The 20,797-nt window shown below is 39.6% G+C and overlaps 1 protein-coding gene across 1 annotated transcript; it reads left to right on the forward strand.

Moving 5' to 3' along the window:
• Nucleotides 1–820: 820 nt before the first annotated feature.
• On the forward strand, nt 821–20,376 carry LOC101328290 (NF-kappa-B-activating protein). Its single transcript, XM_033849218.2, has 9 exons — nt 821–1,350; nt 4,313–4,393; nt 8,890–8,960; nt 9,142–9,279; nt 11,754–11,817; nt 13,760–13,869; nt 13,967–14,042; nt 15,401–15,550; nt 18,602–20,376. The coding sequence occupies exons 1-9, from the start codon at nt 962–964 to the stop codon at nt 18,774–18,776; spliced, it is 1,254 nt and encodes a 417-aa protein (XP_033705109.1). The 5' UTR covers nt 821–961; the 3' UTR covers nt 18,777–20,376.
• Nucleotides 20,377–20,797: the final 421 nt, after the last annotated feature.

Genomic DNA, 20,797 nt, shown 5'->3' on the forward strand with positions numbered 1-20,797 from the left:
GTCCTCACATATGATGGGACTAGTTTAAGGAGCTAGACAAGGAGAGGATTATAAATTCCTTTTGCTGGAGCACATTGGTGGCGATGGGTGGCTGAGGGGTAAATATGCAGTTTTCCTCTGTGCTGCGAACCTAACTGGAATGTTAACAGGCTCAAATCAGTAATACAGAATTTGTGACCTCTAAGCTAACTGGCCAATATGGGGCTTAGACATTGTAGCTCTCCACCAATTTAGATAAACCCCCTTTAATTTGCTTGGAATTGTAAAGAAAAAAAAAGTGTGTGTGTGTGTGCACGCGCGCGTGCACGCGCACTTATACATACATACATAGACACATTTATTTATTTACTTATTTAGTTACAACGTACTTATTGTTCATACAGCCGCTCAGTGACATGTGTCCTGTGGTCTGTCGTCCTTCCCTTCAACTATTTCAACTCAAAGCTGAAAAAAGTACAAGGTCTCGGGCTTCCCTGGTGGCGCAGTGGTTGAGGGTCCGCCTGTCGATGCAGGGGACACGAGTTCGTGCCCCGGTCTGAGAGGATCCCACGTGCCGCGGAGCGGCTGGGCCCGTGAGCCATGGCAGCTGAGCCTGCGCGTCCGGAGCGCCTCTCACTGGCCGCAGCAGTGAGAGGCCCGCGTACCGCCAAAAAAAAAAAAAAAAAAAAAAGTACAAGGTCTCCAGTAGAGCTTAGATTTGAGCAGCCTCAGTCGGAACCCGAAGGATGAGCCGATCTAGTTGCCCCACGGCTTCTTTATACGGATACACACATCCCGTCCCATTGGCAGGACCGCCTACGTCCGGGGAAGGAATTTGCCGACGTACTCGGAACTGTTTCCAAGGTTTTCTCGGGCTCGGGTGGTGTCGCGGTTGCTGGTCCTGGGAGCCAAGGCAACGGATATCTTCCCAGCTCGCGAGAGCGCCCCCTTCTCCCACGGCTTCGGGGACCCAGCAACAGCTATGGCTCCGGTGTCTGGCTCCCGCAGCCCGGAGTGGGAGGCCTCGGGCTCCGGGGGGAAGAAGCGTCGCAGTTCTTCGAAGAGCCCTAAGCCCAGCAAATCCTCTCGCTCCCCGCGGGGCCGCCGCTCTCGCTCGCACTCTTGCTCTCGGTCCGGGGACCGGAATGGCCTTAGCCATCAACTGAGTGGCCCCAACCAAGGCTCCCGAAACCAGTCCTACCGCTCCCGCTCGCGGTCACGCTCTCGAGAGCGGCCCTCCGCGCCGCGGGGCGCCCCTTTCGCTTCTGCCTCCTCGTCCGCCTATTATGGCGGCTACTCACGCCCCTACGGGAGCGACAAGCCATGGCCTAGCCTCCTGGACAAGGAGAGGGAAGAGAGCCTGCGGCAGAAGTGAGTGAGACGAACGTACCTTATCTTTCGTGAGCCCACCAGCCTTCAGTGTCCGATTTATCGTTCATCTTGCTCCCGACTATACCCATTTCGCTCTCTCTCCCTGACTTGCGCCCATTTTCATCCCTTCCTTCAGTCCACCCACGATAACAGCTTATTCGCCTTTTCTACTCTAGGTTTTCACTCATCCCCGGGCCCCTTCATCTAGTGCGCTGGCCTCCCGCAACCCCCTCCTGCCTCCTGGCTTGTAGCGGACATGGCCAAGAGCCTCAGACGTCCCGGAATTATAGCATTTACTTGGTGTGTCGTTATCATTCGTGAGCATGTTTTATTCCCCACTAGACTGAGCTCATGGAAAGTAGGAGCCCGGTTTTATTGATCACAAAATTCACCGTGCCTAGCACTTTGTAGGCGCGCAACTTTTGCTTGTTGAATGATCAAACAGGTTTGAGATGATAGGGTAAGTGAGTGGAATTGTTTTGTAGCGATTTGGGAAGGGTTGAGATTAAGGCTTAAATTGGAGGGGAGGAAAACCTCTGAAACAAGATGTTTGAATAAATGTAGGAAAAGTGATCTGCTAAACTGTAGATTGGACTACACTAAGAAAGATCTTGTTAAGTGGTCTCAATCTTGACCATGAAAAATTAGGTCAGGGTGAGATCAGATCTCTAATGAGACTGAGTATTGGAGTGGAAAATGAATAGTTTAAGAAGGAGAAAGGAAAAGGGTTATAATTATTGCTTTGTAAGTTTAAAAATTTTTTTTACTTTTTAAAAATTGATTTATAGTTGATGTACAGTGTTTTAAGTTACAGGTGTACAATATAGTGATTCACAATTTTTAAAGGTTATACTTCATATATAGTTATTATATGCTTTGTAAGTCTTAATATCTAACACTTATTGGTTGTTAAATTGTGTATCACTTACTGTACTGAGTGCTTTACCACACTGTATGTGTTTTTTAAAAACCAAGAAATTAAAAAGTATAACAGGCATTTAGGAGCAGGTTAAGGTTCCAACAGGTGAGAGATGTCTTCATGAATCTTTTTCTTCCAGGAGTGGGAGGTAATAAAATGTAGTGATGAAGAGGACAGGCTCCAGAATCAGACTGCCTGAGTTTGAAGCCATCCTTTGCTGCTTAATAGTTGTGTGACCTTGGGCAAGTCACTTAACCTCTCTGGGTTTCATTTCTTCACCATTTAAAAGGGGATAAAATAGCACGAAAGCTTTTTAAGAGTTGTAATGACTTAGTGCCTGGAACATAATAAATAGTCCTTAAGTGTTAGCTGTTAGTGTTCTGGGCATGGGAGCAGAAACAGTACAAACAGTCCTGAGTTAGGTTGGAGACCTACTTTTCCAAATTAGAATTTCCAGAAAGTTACCCCCAGGCTGTGTCGATCAAAAAGCATCCAGTTTTCTTATTAGACATTCTTCACCAAAAGATGTCAGAATTCCTTGGATGAAATTCGCATTTGTACATTTAGAAGATAAATAATTTATCTTAAGAGTACAGATGAAGTCAGGTGGTGGGAGGGATAAGAACTTGACTGCTTGTTTTTTTCAGCCTGTCAAGCATTCTTTGTCCTATATGTATATATTCAAAATTTGGCTGTAAGTATGTCCCTTATTAGATTTTTTTTAATCTTTATTGGAGTATAATTGCTTTACAATGGTGTGTTAGTTTCTGCTTTATAACAAAGTGAATCAGCTATACATATACATATATCCCCATATCTCCTCCCTCTTGCGTCTCCCTCCCACCCTCCCTATCCCACCCCCCCATCCCATCCCTCTAGGTGGTCACAAAGCACCCAGCTGATCTCCCTGTGCTATGCGGCTGCTTCCCACTAGCTATCTGTTTTACATATGGTAGTGTGTATATGTCCATGCCACTCTCTCACTTCGTCCCAGCTTACCCTTCCCTGTCCCCGTGTCCTCAAGTCCATTCTCCAGTAGGTCTGCTTCTTTATTCCCGTCCTGCCCTTAGGTTCTTCATGACCATTCTTTTTTTGTTTTTTTTAGATTCCATATATATGTGTTAGCATAAGGTATTTGTTTTTCTCTTTCTGACTTACTTCACTCTATGACAGACTCCAGGTCCATGTTACTTCAAGTGGGAAACCTGAATCTGACTCTGCCTGATTACACCTTTTACCCTGAATAAAGAAGAAAAATAATTTATTTTTTAAAAATCAAACCAATTATATTTATTTTGTAAGGTTTTTTTTTTTAAACAAGTAGCATCACAGCAGCTAAACTTTGAGGAATTAAGCCTTAGTTTTTTTGTGTTTTGTGTGTGTGTTTATAAGTAATATCAAAAATTAAGAGAAGAAATCACAAACATAAGACAAAACAAAAAATTTTGTGTCTTCCAAGAGTAGATAGAGGATTTACTCCTTTTTGAAAAAGGAATTAAAGGGAAATCAGAGAAAACAAGTGCTGTATCTTATTGAGTACAGTTTTTGTCAAATAAAACTTTTCTTTCACTTTCAGAGCTCCTTTTATTTTCTACTTCTAATGCTTTGTTGTTATTTTCTTCATTAATTCCTGAGTTTCTGAAAACAGAAGTTTTGACCTTATCAAAAGTAGAGAATTCTCTTTACTTTCATAAGGATACATAAACAAATGAAGTTATTTCCAAATGTAAGACTGTCTCTGTCACATATTGCAGAAGGTGAAAGGAGCAATTAGGAGCTATGTCATGCATGCGGTGGAAGGACAGCCTCCCAGGCTGAATTTCTGGCCTGGCCTGTCAGGCTGTCTGTAGTCTGTACCATTTGATAGTACCGTCAGAACATCAGATCCTAAGTGTTGAGTTTACATTTAAACCAAGTTTTTATTAGTTTAAAGTTTAAACTGTAAAGGGAAAATGGAACTTAACTGGACTCCTTTGACTTTTATTATATATTTAGGAAACAGTTTAGCCATGGTGTTATAATTTACCTGCTTATCTCTTCTAGGAGATTAAGTGAGAGAGAGAGGATTGGAGAATTGGGAGCTCCTGAAGTATGGGGACTTTCTCCAAAGAATCCAGAACCAGAGTAAGTGATTTAAAAATATATTTTTTAAATGCAACATTTGTTTAAATCCAGAGTCTATTGTCAAATTTTTTGTTAAGAACTTTAACTACAGCTCTTTTTTTCCCTCTTTCTTGTGATTTATGCTCTTCTACTCGTTAAGTTTTAAAAAAATTGAACATACCTAAGGATTAAAACATGCTCCTAGTGGATTTTAGCATGCTAATTGTTCTCTTTAAGTTGTAATTCATGAGGTGCTAATTTCCTATTCATAGAAGGGTTCAGTGTTGAAACAAATACATTTATATTATTTTGAATTATTTTTTCTCAATCCCGTAACTGATTGCATGTCAGACATTAGCATTACAAAGCGTTTTTTTTAATGAACATACTGATATGGGTTTGTTTAGTTTCCTGCATACAGTATTGTTGAAGGCCTAATGCTTTTTCTTTTTGCCTATTTTTTTTTCTCTTTGGTGTTGTTCATAAGCTGCTTCTTCCCTCTCCTTTATTTCTGTGTTTTCTTTAGATTGAGTTGAGACAATGTGCTTGACAGGTAAACCTGTTATTTGTAACAGGGTGATAAAGCATTATTATCTGAAAGTTCTTTTTTCTTCTTAAAAAAATTATTTTTCCCACCACCTGTTTTTTTTTTTGTTTTTTTTTTTTTTTTTTTTTTGCTGTACGCGGGCCTCTCACTGTTGTGGCCTCTCCTGTTGCGGAGCACAGGCCCCGGACGCGCAGGCTCAGCGGCCATGGCTCACGGGCCCAGCCGCTCCGCGGCATGTGGGATCTTCCCGGAGCGGGGCACGAACCCGTGTCCCCTGCATCGGCAGGCGGACTCTCAACCACTGCGCCACCAGGGAAGCCCACCTGTTATTTTTTTTAATTGAGGTATAATTGACATACAGTATTAGTTTCAGGCATACAACATAATGATTTGATATTTGTATATATTGCAAAACAATCACCACAATAAGTCTAGTTAACATCCATTACCATACATAGTTATAAATTTTTTTTTCTTGTGATGAGAACTTCTAAGATTTACTTTCTTAGCAACTTTCAAATATGCAATACAGTATTATTATTATTTTATTTTAATTTTTGGCTGAGTTGGGTCTTTTTTGCTATGCATGGGCTTTCTCTAGTTGCGGCGAGCGGGGGCTACTCTTTGTTGCGGTGCGCAGGCTTCTCTTTGCGGTGGCTTCTCTTGTTGCAGAGCACAGGCTCTAGGCGTGCAGGCTTCAGTAGTTGCGGCTCGCGGGTTCTAGAGCGCAGGCTTAGTAGTTGTGGCGCATGGGCTTAGTTGCTCCGCGGCACGTGCTTCTCGGACCAGGCTCGTACCCGTATCCTCTGCATTGGCAGACGGATTCTTGACCACTGCACCACCAGGGAAGCCCCAGCATTATTAACTGTAGTTGCCATGCTATACATTACATCCCCAGGACTTATTTATTTTATAACTAGAAGTTTGTACTTTTTTATACCCTTCACACATTTTACCCATGCCCCACCCACTGGCAACCATCATTCTGTTCTCTGTATCTGTGAGCTTGCTGGTTTTTTGTTTTTTAGAGTTCACATATAAGTGAGATTATATGATATTTGTCTTTCTCTGTCTGACTTATTTCATTTAGCAAATGCCCTCACAGTCCATCCATGTTGTCTAAAATGGCAAGATTCTTTCCTTTTTAAGGATGAATAATATTCTACTGTGGTGTGTGTGTGTGTGTGTGTGTGTGTGTGTGTGTGTGTATTTCTCACAGTTCTTTTTTATCCATTCATCTGTTCATGGATATTTGGTTGTTTCTATATCTTAGCTATTTTAAATAATGCTGCAATGAGCATGAGAATGCAGATATTTCTTTGAGATACTGATTTCATTTCCTTCAGATATATATCCAGAAGTGGGATTGTTGGATTATATGGTAGTTCAATTTTTAATTTTTTGAAGAACCTCCATACTGGATTCTATAATGGCTGTACCAATTTATATTCCCACTAACAGGGTACAAGTGTTCCCTCTTCTCCACATCCTCACCAACACTTGTTATCTCCTGTCTCTTTGATAATATTCATCCTAACAGGTGTGAAGTGATATTTCATTTTGGTTTTGATTTGCGTTTCCCTGATCACTAGTGATGTTGAGCATCTTTTTATGTACCTATTGGCCATCTGTGTGTCTTCTTTGGAAAAATGTCTATTCAGATCCTCTGCCTATTTTTAAATCACATTGTTTGTTTGTTTGCTATTGAGTTGTATGAATTCTTTATATATTTTGGATATTAACCCCTCATCAGATGTGATTTGCAAATATTTTCTCCCATTCAGTAGGTTGCCTTTTCATTTTGTTGATGGTTTCCTTTGCTGTGCAGAAGCTTTTTAGTTTGATATAGTCACACTTACTGATTTTTGCTTTTGTTACCATTGCTTTTGGTGTCAAATCCAAAAAATCATTGCCAAGACCTATGTCAGGGAGCTTACCACCTATGTTTTCTTCTAGGAGTTTTATGGTTTCAGGTTTTACATTCAAGTCTTTAATCCATTTTGAGTTAATTTTTGTGTAATGGTGTAAGATAGTGGTCCATTTCATTCTTTTGCATGTAGCTATCCAGTTTTCCCAGCACCATTTATTGAACCGACTGTCCTTTCCTCATTGTATATTATTGGCTCCTTTATCATAAATTAATTGACCATATATACATGGATTTATTTCTGGGCTGTCTGTTTTGTTCCATTGATCTATATGTCTGTTTTTATGGCAGTACCATGCTGTTCTGATTTCTGTAGCCTTGTAGTATAGTTTGAAATCAGGGCGCATGATGCCTCGAGCTTTGTTCTTCTTGCTCGAGATTGCTTTGGCTATTCAGGGTCTTTTGTGGTTTCATGCAGATTTTAGGACTGTTTGTTCTATTTCTGTGAAAAAATACCATTGGAATTTTGGTAGGGATTTCATTGAATCTGTAGATTGCTTTGGGTAGTATGGATATTTTAACAATATTAATTCTTCCAATCTGTGAGCATAGAAAATCCATTTCTTTGTGTCTTCTTCAATTTATTTCATCAATGTCTTATAGTTTTCAGTGTACAAGTCTTCCACCTCCTTGGTTAAATTTATTTCTAGGTATTTTATTCTTTTTGATGGAATTGTATTCTTAGTTTCATTTTCTGATAATTCGTTATTAGTGTATAGAAATGCAACGAATTTCTGTGTATTGATTTTGTATCCTGCAACTTTACTGAATTCATTTATTGGCGCTGACAGTCTTTTGGTGGAGTCTTTGGGATTTTCTATATATAATATCATGTCATCTGCAAGTAAGGACAGTTTTACTTCTTCCTTTCCAATTTGGGTGCCTTTTATTTCTTGTTCTTGCCTAATTGCTCTGGCTAGGACTTCCAATACTATGTTGAATAAAAGTGGTGAGAGTGGGCATCCTTGTCTTGTTTAGCTTTTCACCATTGAGTGTGATGTTAACTGTGGGCTTGTCATATATTGTCTTTATTATGTTGAGATACTGAAACTTGTTCTAACAGATGCCTTTAAAATACTCAAAGAGGGCTTCCTGGTGGCGCAGTGGTTAAGAATCTCCCTGCCAATACAGGGGACATGGGCTCGAGCCCTGGACCGAGAAGATCCCATGTGCCGCAGAGCAACTAAGCCCGTGTGCCACAACTACTGAGCCTGCACTCTAGAGCCCATGAGCCACAACTACTGAAGCCTGCGTGCCTAGAGCCTGTGCTCTGCAACAAGGGGAGCCATCGCAATGAGAAGCCCGCGCACCACAACAGAGAGTAGCCCCTGCTCGCCGCAACTAGAGAAAGCCCGCGCGCAGCAACAAAGACCCAACGCAGCCAAAAATAAAAATAAATAAATAAATTTATTTATTTTAAAAGAATACTCAAAGAATTAGAGTTGAAAGGAATCCTAAAAATAATTTTCTAGGCAATTTCTAAATTATTCCAGATGTGATCTTCAGAGGAAGAGACTGTGATATGGAAATTCCCTTTTTAAGCTATTGTAGAATGTTAATAACACTCATTTTCAGAATTCTCTTACAACAGGATGAAATCTCTGTAGCTGTAGTGTGTTAGATTCTTGCTCTGGGGAGACAGAACAGTTGCTGCTCTACCGTGTGTCTGTTCCACAAGTAGAATGAAATTATGAAGTCTTCCCTCAGCCTTCTTATCTCCAGTTTCTCTCCTCTTTCCTTATGGTTCCTGTTTCCCTGCATTTGCCTTGTGGTTTCTTCGAAAATATAAATCCTTCATGCTGCTTTCAGTGTGAATAGCATTTTGTTAACTCGAAAGCTTTATGCAAATGTAAATGATTATTCTACTATTATGAAGGTGGTTGGCCGATAAGCTGTACTGTTACAAAAGCAGTCCGGTGCTGGCTTTGAATGGTTCTTGGACAATCAGTTTGTTACTGAAAAATTTTAAGTATGTATTTTTATACTCTGTGGTCCATATTTTATCACTTTCCTGATTCTTACTACAGTTTTCTTTAAATTCAGCTCTGATGAACATACACCAGTAGAGGACGAAGAGCCAAAGAAAAGTACCACTTCAGCTTCTACTTCAGAAGGTATTTTTTAAATATAGGACTTTTTTATTGAGAAGTTTAAAAAATACGTTTATAAATAGTTGAACATTAGACTTTACTCAAATCGCCTGTCATCAATTCCTTTTCAGTATTTTTAATACAATAAAATTGATGCTCAGAAATACTTCTTTAGAAGTTAGTTTTTTATTTGTATTTTATGTAGAAGAAAAGAAGAAGAAGAAGTCTAGTCATTCAAAAGAAAGGTCCAAGAAAAAGAGGAAGAAAAAAGCATCTAAAAGAAAACACAAGAAGTATTCTGATGATAGTGACAGTGACTCTGATTCTGAAACAGACTCCAGTGGTAAGAAAGCCAACATCCTTCTGTGAGCCTTACTTCAAAACTAGTTGTACTTCTTGAAAGCTTATTTTAGAAGCAGGTTCTTAAAAACAATAATAGCCAAGAGTTTTGAACACTCACTGACTTTGTGTTGGGCACCCTGCTAAGTGCTTGATATGCATTATTGCTATTTAATCCACACAGTCACTGTAGGACACATCTTAGAGATGGAGAAATGGAGGCCCAGAGCAGGTTATAAGTACCGCACCCAAGGCCACACAGTTGGGATTCAAACCTAAGCCGTGTGACTCCAGATTGGTTGTGTGTAGCTGTACAAGGCATGTGGCACCGAACCATGTTGGGGTTAGTCTGTGAGACGTGTGGTGCTAAACCAAGCCACAGGGGGCTGCCTCAGCCCAGTGGAGCAGCTCTTTTGTGAGATTCTCACACTTAGTGGGCACCTTTGTGCAATTTTCAAAAAGGTACACCATAGGGGACTCCCTCTGGCCAGCAGCTGATTTATGTATCACACTTCCTGTGGGGCGGCACATCACAAAAAAGTCACCTTTTTGTGCCCTCTCCTGGCTGATGACTGACAGAGGGTGCCTCCTCTGGGGACACGTTACACTAAGGCACCCCTTCCTCTGATGTCACCTGGGTTTCCTGGCCCTCACTGTCACCTTTCTTCCTCACTGCTAGAAGCCTGAGCTTTCTTGAAGCGCAGATCTGAGCATGGCGGTCCCTACTTAAAATCCTTCCACAGTTCTCCATGGCCTTCAGGGTAAAGTCAGATCCCAATTGTAGAGGAATAACTGAGGACATGGAAAGGAGACGTGACCCGTGAACCCCTCGGCAGACCGAGGGTTAGCGAGTAAGCCAGAACTGCAGGCAGTCCTGGATACTTTGGGCGCTGATCCATGAAATGACCTCAGTATAATCAGAATGATGGGAACACAAGGAGATGTCCTTGTGCTGCTTGTGAACTCAAGGATGAAGCACGGCATGTCTTCAAGAAAGCCCACTGTTGCTTGTCTAATCAATACAAGCATATATTGCTGCTTTGGCATTTCTGGAATGTTAAAATTTTAAGTCTTAAGATGTAAACATAGATAATGCTTAAATAAAAGTCACCACAGCAGGATGAGACGGCGCTGTATTGCCTGAGCGAGCAGCAGCCCTCTACTGCTGTGCTTCTGCACAGTTCATCTCGTGTGATGAGCTTACTTTCAGCCCTGTCATAAGAAAACTGCAACACCAATTGATCTCTCACATCACACATACCCTGTGGCTCTCCTGCAGCGTCCTCTTTGGCCTCAGGATGACTTTCCATCTCCTTGATACTGCACGTCCTTTCTCTTGACTCTGTCGCTTGATACAGAGAGTCCATCTGCCTACAATGCCTGGCTGATGACTGACAGAGGGTGCCTCCTCTGGGGACACGTTACATTAAGGCACCCCTTCCTCTGATGTCACCTGGGTTTCCTGGCCCTCACTGTCACCTTTCTTCCTCACTGCTAGAAGCCTGAGCTTTCTTGAAGCACAAATCTGAGCATGGTGGTCCCTACTTAAAATCCTTCTGCAGTTCTCCATGGCCTTCAGGGTAAAGTCAGATCCCAATTGATCTCTCACATCACACGTACCCTGTGGCTCTCCTGCAGCGTCCTCTTTGGCCTAAGGATGACTTTCCATCTCCTTGATACTGCACATCCTTTCTCTTGACTCTGTCGCTTGATACAGAGAGTCCGTCTGCCTACAATGTTGGTCTCTCCCTGCACGCGGCTTGGCTTACTCATTGCTATGATGGGCATGCATTACGTTTGTAATGAAACTGATTTTAAAAATAACTAGCTTAAGAGTCACCTTTTCCTGGTCAACCATTCCTCAACCACTATCCCCAAATCAGCCTGATTTTGAGACTCCTCTGTATGCCCAGAGCACCCCATGCTTCCCTCTCACTCAGATTCGCCTCTTTCTCTGTGTCTCCTCCACTAGAATGAGCTCCTGGAAAGCAAACCCCCAAACACACACATCATGAAAATACTCAAACATTGAGAAAACTAAAGGGAGTAGTATAATTAATGCCATGTACAGTACTTGTCACTCAGGTTTAACATTTGTTAGCATTTTGACGTATTTGCTTCAAATAGGGATTTTTTTGTTGAGATAGTCAAGGCAAATTACAAATATCACACTGCCACCCTAAATATTTCTGTATACACCTCTAAACAATAAGGACATTTTTGTATCTAACCACAATACTATTATCTCATGCAATAAGGTTAATAATAATACCCTATATAACCAAATGCAACTTTAATTTCTATGTCCCCCGTGCCTAGCACATTTCCTAACAAGTAGAAATAAATGTTTGAATGAATTTGAATGAATTAATTTCTCTGTAACAACAAATGGAAGAGTAATAAGATATTTATCTACTCAAGAGTATTGGGGTTTTAGAGTTAAAAATTTTTTAAATTATAATGTGCTTTAATTTGCAGATGAAGATACAAAAAGGAGAGCAAAGAAAGCCAAGAAAAAGGAAAAGAAGAAGAAACGCAGATCGTCTGTTTTTTTCTTTAATTTTTATTATGGAAAAGTTCAAAAATATAGAAAATTATATAAAATAGTGTAATGGACCTCCATGTAACCATCACCCAGCTTGAACAATTATCAACTCATTGGCAGTCTCTGCTGCCTACCCCCCCACTATTTGAAACCAATACCAGATATCATTTCATCCATAAAGCTGCGAGTTTCTCTAAAAGATAGGCATTCTTTAAAAAAAAAAAAAGTACAATACTGTTAATCCGCCTAAAATGTTTAACAGTAATTGTTCATTCAATTCTCAGTAGTTTTTGGTATAGTTTATTCAAATTAGGATCCAGACAATGTACATAAATTGTGATTGGTTGATATGTCTCTTACATCTCCTGAAATAGGTAGCTTCCCCTTCCCTTTTTGTTCCTGCAGTTTTTTTGTAGCAGAAACAAAATCATTTGTCCTGGAGGGTTTCCTGCGGTATGGATTTTGCTGGTTGTATTCTTACAGTGTTCTTTTCACATGTTTTCTGTCCTTTGTATTTCCTATAGATTGACAGTTAGGTCTAGACACTTGATAAGGTTCAGATTTGAGTTTCTGGCAGGAATACTTCATAGGCGGTGCTGTGTACTTGCAGCAGGAGGCAGATAATGTCTGGTTGTCTCTTTTTGTTATATTAACTGGCATCACTAGTCATTGTCTAGGTCCCTTATATCATTGCCAAATGGTGATGGTCTACTTCTGGCTTTCTTTCTTCATGTATTAGGTAGAATAATTCTATATGAGAAACCTACCCTTATTAACTATTTGGTTACTCTGAAGTATAGTTGGTATAGTAAGGGCAGAATAATTGCTTCCTTTTTTTGTTTTATGAGTTTTCAAATAAATGAGTTGGGGTTTTTTAGTATCATTATGAACCCAAGAATTCAAACATTTGATGTATTTTAATCCATTACACTGAAAATTGTTGATGTTCAAATTGGTAAGAGCTGTTTTTTTTTTAATTTTTTAAATAAATTTATTTTATTTATTTATTTTTGGCTGCATTGGGTCTTCGTTGCTGTGCGCGGACTTTCTCTAGTTGCAGTGAGCGGGGGCTACTCTTTGTTGCCGTGCGCGGGCTTCTCATTGTGGTGGCTTCTCTTGTTGAGGAGCACGGTCTCTAGGCGCACGGGCTTCAGTAGCTGTGGCACGCGGGCTTCAGTAGTTGTGTTTCACGGGCTCCAGAGCGCAAGCTCACTAGATGTGGCACACGGGCTTAGTTGCTCCATGGCATGTGGGATCTTCCCAGACCAGGGCTCGAACCCATGTCCCCTGCATTGGCAGGCGGATTCTTAACCACTGCGCCACCAGGGAAACCCAAGAGCTATTTTTTAAACTGCTTTATTTCTGCTATCTTTCTACAACATGAGAACTGTATTTTACTGTTCCCTTAGGGATCTTCTTTTTTTTTTTAATAAATTTATTTATTTTTGGCTGCATTGGGTTTTCGTTGCTGCGCGCGGGCTTTCTCTAGTTTTGGTGAGCAGGGGCTACTCTTCGTTGCAATGCCTGCGGGCTTATTGCGGTGGCTTCTCTCGTTGCGGCGCACAGGCTCTAGAGCACAGGCTCAGTAGTTTTGGCGCATGGGCGCTAGAGTGCAGGCTCAGTAGTTGTGGCGCACGGGCTTACTTGCCCTGTGGCATGTGGGATCTTCCTGGACCAGGGCTCAAACCCGTGTCCCCTGCATTGGCAGGCAGATTCTTAACCACTGTGCCACCAGGGAAGCCCCAGGATCTTTTTTTTATAGTGAAACATGATTTGGTTAAATAAGTTAGATTTTTTTAATTAAAGTTCTTCTCTAATAAGTTTGAATTAGCTGAGCATCAAGATCATTTCAGTCAGTCCTTCATTGCCTTGAAAAAAATAAGATGCCCTTTAGCATGGGAATATTAAATCAATTTATATCAAATTATAATCATTACAGGAAGAAATATAAGAAAAAGAAGTCTAAGAAGAGCAGAAAAGATTCCAGTGATTCAAGTTCTAAAGAGTCCCAAGAAGAGTTTCTGGAGAATCCCTGGAAGGATCGATCAAGTAGGTTCTTCTGCTAGACTTCGACTCAGAACAGATAAAACATTAAATTAACTGATTAGTCAAAATGTGAATATGTTTCTGAACATCTTTTGTGCAGAGCCTGAAGAACCCTCAGATTTGATTGGCCCAGAGGCTCCCAAAACACTTGCCTCTCAAGATGATAAACCTTTGAAGTAAGTAAGAGTGTGTTTATAATCTCTAAAGTACCTTCCCAAATGTATGGTCCTAACGTCCTCTTCCAAGCTTATCTTCCTCTACTCCCTTATTTAGACGCCAGGTTCCAACTGAGCTGAACTAAAACTTCCCTGTATTCACTGTGCACTTTCACCTTATTTCTTCCCCCAATGTGCCTTCCCTTCTTTCCCCAGTCCTGATTTCTTTACTACCCCCAATTTCTTCCTGTTAAAATGCTTAACATTCTTCAAAGCCCTTTTCAAAAGGAGGGGGCATATGCTGATTGCTGATATCGTCCCTCCACAGGTAGGTGTGATTCCTACCCCTCTTTATTTTTTATTTCTTTATTTTTTACTTTGTTTTATTTATTTGTTTGTTTGTTTGTTTTGGCTGCATTGGGTCTTCATTGCTGCACGCAGGCTTTCTCTAGTTGCAGCGAGCGGGGGCCACTCTTCATTGCTGTGCACGGGCTTCTCATTGCGGTGGTTTCCCTTGTTGCAGAGTACAGGCTCTAGGTGCACTGGCTTCAGTAGTTGTGGCACGCAGGCTCAGTAGTTGTGGCTCGTGGGCTCTAGAGTATAGACTCAGTAGTTGTGGCGCATGGGCTTAGTTGCTCCACGGCATGTGGGATCTTCCCGGACCAGGGATCGAACCCATGTCCCCTGCATTGGCAGGTGGATTCTTAACCACTGCACCACCAGGGAAGTCCTCCTACCCCTCTTTAATCCTTTAGTCCTCATAGCGTTTTCTTTCTTTTGTGCAATGTGTTACATATTCTACATTGTATTAGTGTTATATCCTTATTAATATGTAAGTGCCATAAGAACAGAGATTATTTTTATATTACAAGCTTTGAGTTTAATAGCTATTCAAGAAGAATTCAATGAATTGAATGAAGCGATGGTAGTTTTCAAAGTCCCCTTGAATGAAAGTTATTTGAGAACCGTTACTGTATAGCATTATTATTGGTTATAAGTCTAATAAATATGTTAATTTGAGATATATTATTTCTTTACTTTTTTTTTAAAGGGAAAAAGGTAAAAGGAGTTCGCTGGAGGCAGCAGCAATAAAGGCAATACCTGTGGGGAAAATTGATCCATAATTGTAAACCATGAATATATGCTCACTAACATCAGTTCTTTTATTCTTCCAAAGTATCTCTGCATTTCTGGGTTAGTGATATAGGTCACAGTGCAGTGTTCCCTAGTTAAGTTGAAGTAATTTACATTGGACTTCCCAGCATGCTGCCCAGCAACTGTTATTCCTACTGTTCTCTGAGAGAAATGGTTTTTTGTGCTCTCTTTAGATGATGAACTTTTTATAATGAACCTTTTCTGAATTCTATATTACTTCGTAGCTATGGCCATGCTCTGTTACCTGGTGAAGGTGCAGCTATGGCTGAATATGTAAAAGCTGGAAAACGTATCCCACGAAGAGGTGAAATTGGCTTGACAAGTGAAGAAATTGCATCATTTGAATGCTCGGGTTACGTAATGAGTGGTAGCAGGTATGTTCTTGGCATTGAGGTCAGTTTCCTTTCTCACTACCAAAATTATATTTTGGTGACATTTTCATTAAGTGACCATTCCTAATGAAAAGAAAAGTATAAATATAGGCTTAATATTGGTTTTGTTAGTATAAATGTAGTTGTCTAAAATTCCAAGTAGGTATGCAACTCGGCTGTGTCTCCAACTTCAAAGAATCAGTCTTTTCAGTGTCCTAATCCATATTTTGGTACAGATAGTTTATCCTCCGGAGAATATAGTTAAATTCAGCTATTTATCACTGCCCCACGAGGAATGTGGCATTCTGGTAGTTAGGAAAGCATTTACATAAGACAGTGTTTCCTGTTTTCTGAGTTTGCCTCTAGTTCTCTGTGGAGTCAGAGAACTTGGACTCTCTAGTTCTCTGGACTCTGAGAATGAAGAGCAGAAAAGGATTATGACAGAGATCAGTTTTAGCATGAGAAAAGGAATACAAAATTGGGAAGAGAAAGCAAAGTCCCAGGAAGAACAAGGAGAGTGAACTAATAGGGTATCAGTACCAAGATCAAACTGAATTTTGGATTTTTTAAAACTTCATAAACTTTTAAAAGTGGGTAAACATTTTTAAGTGAAATTGGAGGCAAATATTTGTGGAACCCCTGAAGCATCTCCAGAATCTTGGAATTCTGAGGACTGATATTTGAAAACATTATATCTAAGGACCAGTAAGACAAGAAAAAGAAATTAGAGGCATAAGAATTAGAACAGAGGATATAACACTGTCATTTTTTGTGAATGATATGATTTTTTACATAGAAAATCCTAAAGACTCTTCAGATGAATTACAGATAATAGGAAGGTTTAACGAATAGTTGGATATAATGTTAACACCCAAAAATCAATTGCATTTCTATGTACCAGCAACAAAGAACTAGAAAATGTAGTTAAATAAAAAGAAAACATTTATAATAGTATCAGAGAATATGAAGGACTTAGGAATAAATCTTCACAAAAGATGTCCAAGACCTTTACAGGGAAAACTATAAGACATTATTAAGAGACATTAAAGAAGACCTAAATAAATGGAGAGGTATCATGTTCATGAATAGGAAGGCAATATTGTAAAGTTGTCAGTTCTTCCAAAATTAATCTGTAGATTCAGTGCAGTTCCAATCAAAATCACAACTGAGATTTTCATGAAACGTAATAAGATGGTTCTAAAATTTATATGTTAAGACTAGCGGGCCAAGAATAGCCATCTTACTTCTCTGAAGAAGAGCAGGAAGGTGATTTGCCCTACCATATATGAGGGCTTATTATGAAGCTTGCAGCACTTTGGAAAGAGTGGCATAACAAATGAACTGTTCAACGGAATAAAATACAGAGCCCAGGGGCAGAGCCATACATGTATGGAACTTCGTTATATGAAAGAGCTGGTATGTCAGATCAGTGGGGAAAGAATGAACTAGGCAATAAATGGAGCAGGAAGAAAATGGTTATCTGTATGGAAGAAGCTGAAAGTAGAACCCCGTATCACCATATTTAAAAATCATTGCAGCTAGATCAGGAGTTAAACATCAAAAACAACTTTAATACTCTTAGTATAAAATAATGAGGAGATTTCTATTAGATCTTGGGGTGGGGAAGCATTTCTTAAAGAAGACCAAAAAAATGCACTAACTATAAAATAATATATTGATAAATTTGCCTGAGTTAAAAATAAGAACTTTTGTTCATCAAAAGACATCTTAAAATAAGTAAAAAAGACAAGTTCCAAGCTGGGATAAGATCTTGTAATACACACAACTGATAGTTAGTATTGAGAGTATTTAAAGAATATCTATAAACAATCCAAAAGAAAAGTGGGAAAATGACACAAACAGGCATTTGTCAGAAGGAAAAAATATATGGCCTACACATACAAAAAAGATGTTTGTTATCATTGGAAATGGAAATCAACATATGGAAATACCATTTTACAGCCATTTGATAGAGAAAAGTTCAAAGTTCTAACAATTCCAAGCATTTGAGAGGATGTGGATCCACAGGCTCTCTTAAGTGTTGCCAGTGGTGGTATAAATCGGTACAACCATTTTGGAAAACATTCTGACATTATCTTGGAAAGTTGAGCATTCACATATTTTATGACCCAGCAACTCCATACCTACATACCCAAGAGAATCTTTCCCATGTACTAAGAGATGTGGACATTGATGTTTATTACAGCATCATTCACATGGCACTTTCCGTTCCAGATAAACTACTCACTATACCCTGAGCAACCTAAATACATTGTCATCTCCTTGACTTACCACCTGCCACTCCTCCACCTTCACACTAACCTGAATGATTCTCCCCTCTTTTCCTTACTCAGTTTGCTCTGTTTTTCTAGGCATAGTTGAAGCTTCATCTTGAATTGATTGTGCAGGATTGGGTACATATACATAAAAGAGGCAGGTTTTCATGAAGTTTTCCTTCTAAATAGGCAGATCTTTTGAAGATGATGTAAAAGTTTCCCTCTGCCTCGACCCCTATACTTTACTGATTTGGTCCTTGTGCTAAAATCCCTTCTTTCTTTTCTTTGAGCTGCAACTGAATTCTAAGGAAGTTAAATCCACCCACAAAACTCACCCAAAAATTCAGTTGTAAATTTAAACCTGGTTCTTTTGGTTGTATGATAAATTAGAACTTTGGAGAAGTTCCACCTGCTAGATGACAACTTAAATCTTATCCTACTATCAAGTCTACATATCACTTAGGAAGTTTAATAATTTGCCTGTTCCTAGTTGTTTTACTGGAAATAACAGAACCAGACTTAGGCCCTTAGTATTTGAAATTAATAACATTCACCCTATTGACAGAACCGCAGAGATCATTATTTGAATACTAGAAATGAATCAAAGGACATGTCAGCAGATAAAATGAATGATCTTTTGAAACTCTAACCCATTACAGAAACAGATTCTATTTGTCGGCTTTTTAAATAGACTACTCTGTATTAAGAAAGGATTAGTGAGGAAGCACTATGAAAATAATTACTGAGAAATTAAGCCAAAAAATAAAATTATCTCCAGGCATCGCCGAATGGAGGCTGTGCGACTGCGAAAAGAGAACCAGATCTATAGTGCTGATGAGAAGAGAGCCCTTGCATCCTTTAACCAAGAAGAGAGACGAAAGAGAGAAAACAAGATTCTGGCCAGCTTTCGAGAGATGGTATACAGAAAAACTAAAGGGAAAGAGGACAAATAAGGATTTTCTGATTGTTCATCAGACATTTTTAACAACAAAAAAGAAAGTTTGGGTTCCATATATACACACAAAAAGATTATCATGATCTGAAAAAGCTTTACAGTGCTACTGTGCCTTCTATTTAATTCTTTCAGTCCTTCTATAAAAAGCTGCTTATTGATGTAACTTTAGCAAGCTCTTTGGGTTATTTTGGATTGACCAGAACAACCTTCTGGTTTAAAAATCCAAATTATGAATGAAACTCTGCTGTGTTGGGGGAGGTGGCATTGAGAGAAGGTGCTGGTGAGGTGAGAAACTGCACTCTCACACCACGGGACAGTGCTCCCATTAGCTCTACATGGTGCCCACTCCCCAACCCGTACCAACTGAACTTGGGAGAAATTATCATTCCTCTATGTTGAAGGTGTTATAAATGGACTTGATAGAAACACACAGGAGGCCACTTTTGTTAACAAAATGAAGGCATGGCTGGAAAAAGCAAATCTGGAATTTGAAGGTTGACTTGTATATTACAATATTATTGTCAGCTCTGGAAGTAATGTGTTTTGATTTTAGTCCCTACCTCCACCCCAAAACCAACAAACCAAAAAGCAAACTAACCCACAGACTTGTTGAATTGAAAACGTGAACATTAGTTTTAAAATTCTTAATAGGCTAATTAAAAATGGTTATTTCAAATATAAAATATTGGGAAGTCTCCTGTTGTGCCAGTGTAAGTATACATTATTTCCATCTGAGCTGTGTTTAGATCATTATTTGAATACTAGAAATGGATGGGAGTCAACAATGATCAGGAGTTTAATAAGGAAAAATATAATGAGTCATTGTTTTCATTGTTTTAACTTGATTGCTTCATAAGGATGAAGCTAAAATGATGTTAAACGTTTTTAAAGTCTGTCCTTTGTAATAAGCAGATTTCATTTTAAGCATTGTTAAACTTTTCAGTTTATTTTTTACATCTGTCATTCAGTTTAATCTGTAACTTCATATAGAACCCCTCACTTTCTCACTTTTTTATGGCTACTGTTGGCTTTTAAGTTTGGAGGAAATGGAAAATTCTGGGACTGTGAGATCGTGATCTTTTTCCTTCCCTCCTTTTGTTAAAGTTTAGTTGTTAGGACATACGAGCGAAGGGGGAGGGGATAGTAGAAGTTTTGACTGTTTTTGTTAAGGTTGTTTTGAGCTGCATTATTATGTGCCTAGGATAAATTTAAATTATCCGAGTGATGGGGAATTTCTGACTTTGCTGTTATAAAATGCCCTCTCTCCTTATAATAGTTTAAAGTTTTTTTTTAAAAAAAGTTTTTTCTTTTGAAGAGTACACTGCGTTTATTTAACCCCATAAATTATAACATCTTAACACATGTAAAATTTTTGTAAAGTGCTTTGAAAGATATATATTTTTTTTAACAAGTGGAAAATAATGTTCTTTAAAATACATCAAACTTTTAGTGGAAAATGATATTACCAGAAGCATGTAAGGATTTGTTCATCCTCTTCAAGAAATGGGATTTTTATGTAAAATATATGTGTAGCACTGAATGCCAAAATGATGGGTATGTGTTATTGGAATTAAAAATGAGACTTGTTAATAAACCTATCGGGATGGTGTCTTAAGTCAAGAACGACCTTGAGAGGGGAGAGGGAGGGGCGTTGGGTAATCAGTGCTTCCGGAGGTGAACTTCCTTGCCTTGTGATAGGTTTGAGTTAGTGGTCAGGACAGTCATTCAGACTGACAGTCCCTCAAACTTCTGCGGCTTCAGTGACAGGGACAGGAACGTGGTTGACTTGAACATTCTTCAGGCAGCCAAAAAGATTTCCACGCAGGAAGCTTCAGGGTTTTCGAATTAGCTGGGACACCTCCAATGTGCAGATGCTCCTGCGTGTGGGCAGTGGGGATGGGGGGTGCCGTCCAGCGGTGGAACTATAGTCTGCGTCCAGTTTCAGGTGCAGGATGTGCTGTTTTATGGTGACTGTCACTGAGTGCCACTGTCTGTCACACAGAGATTGCTTTGGTGTGA

This window comes from Tursiops truncatus, chromosome X, assembly GCF_011762595.2.
Source record: "Tursiops truncatus isolate mTurTru1 chromosome X, mTurTru1.mat.Y, whole genome shotgun sequence".
Classification (NCBI taxonomy): domain Eukaryota; kingdom Metazoa; phylum Chordata; class Mammalia; order Artiodactyla; family Delphinidae; genus Tursiops; species Tursiops truncatus.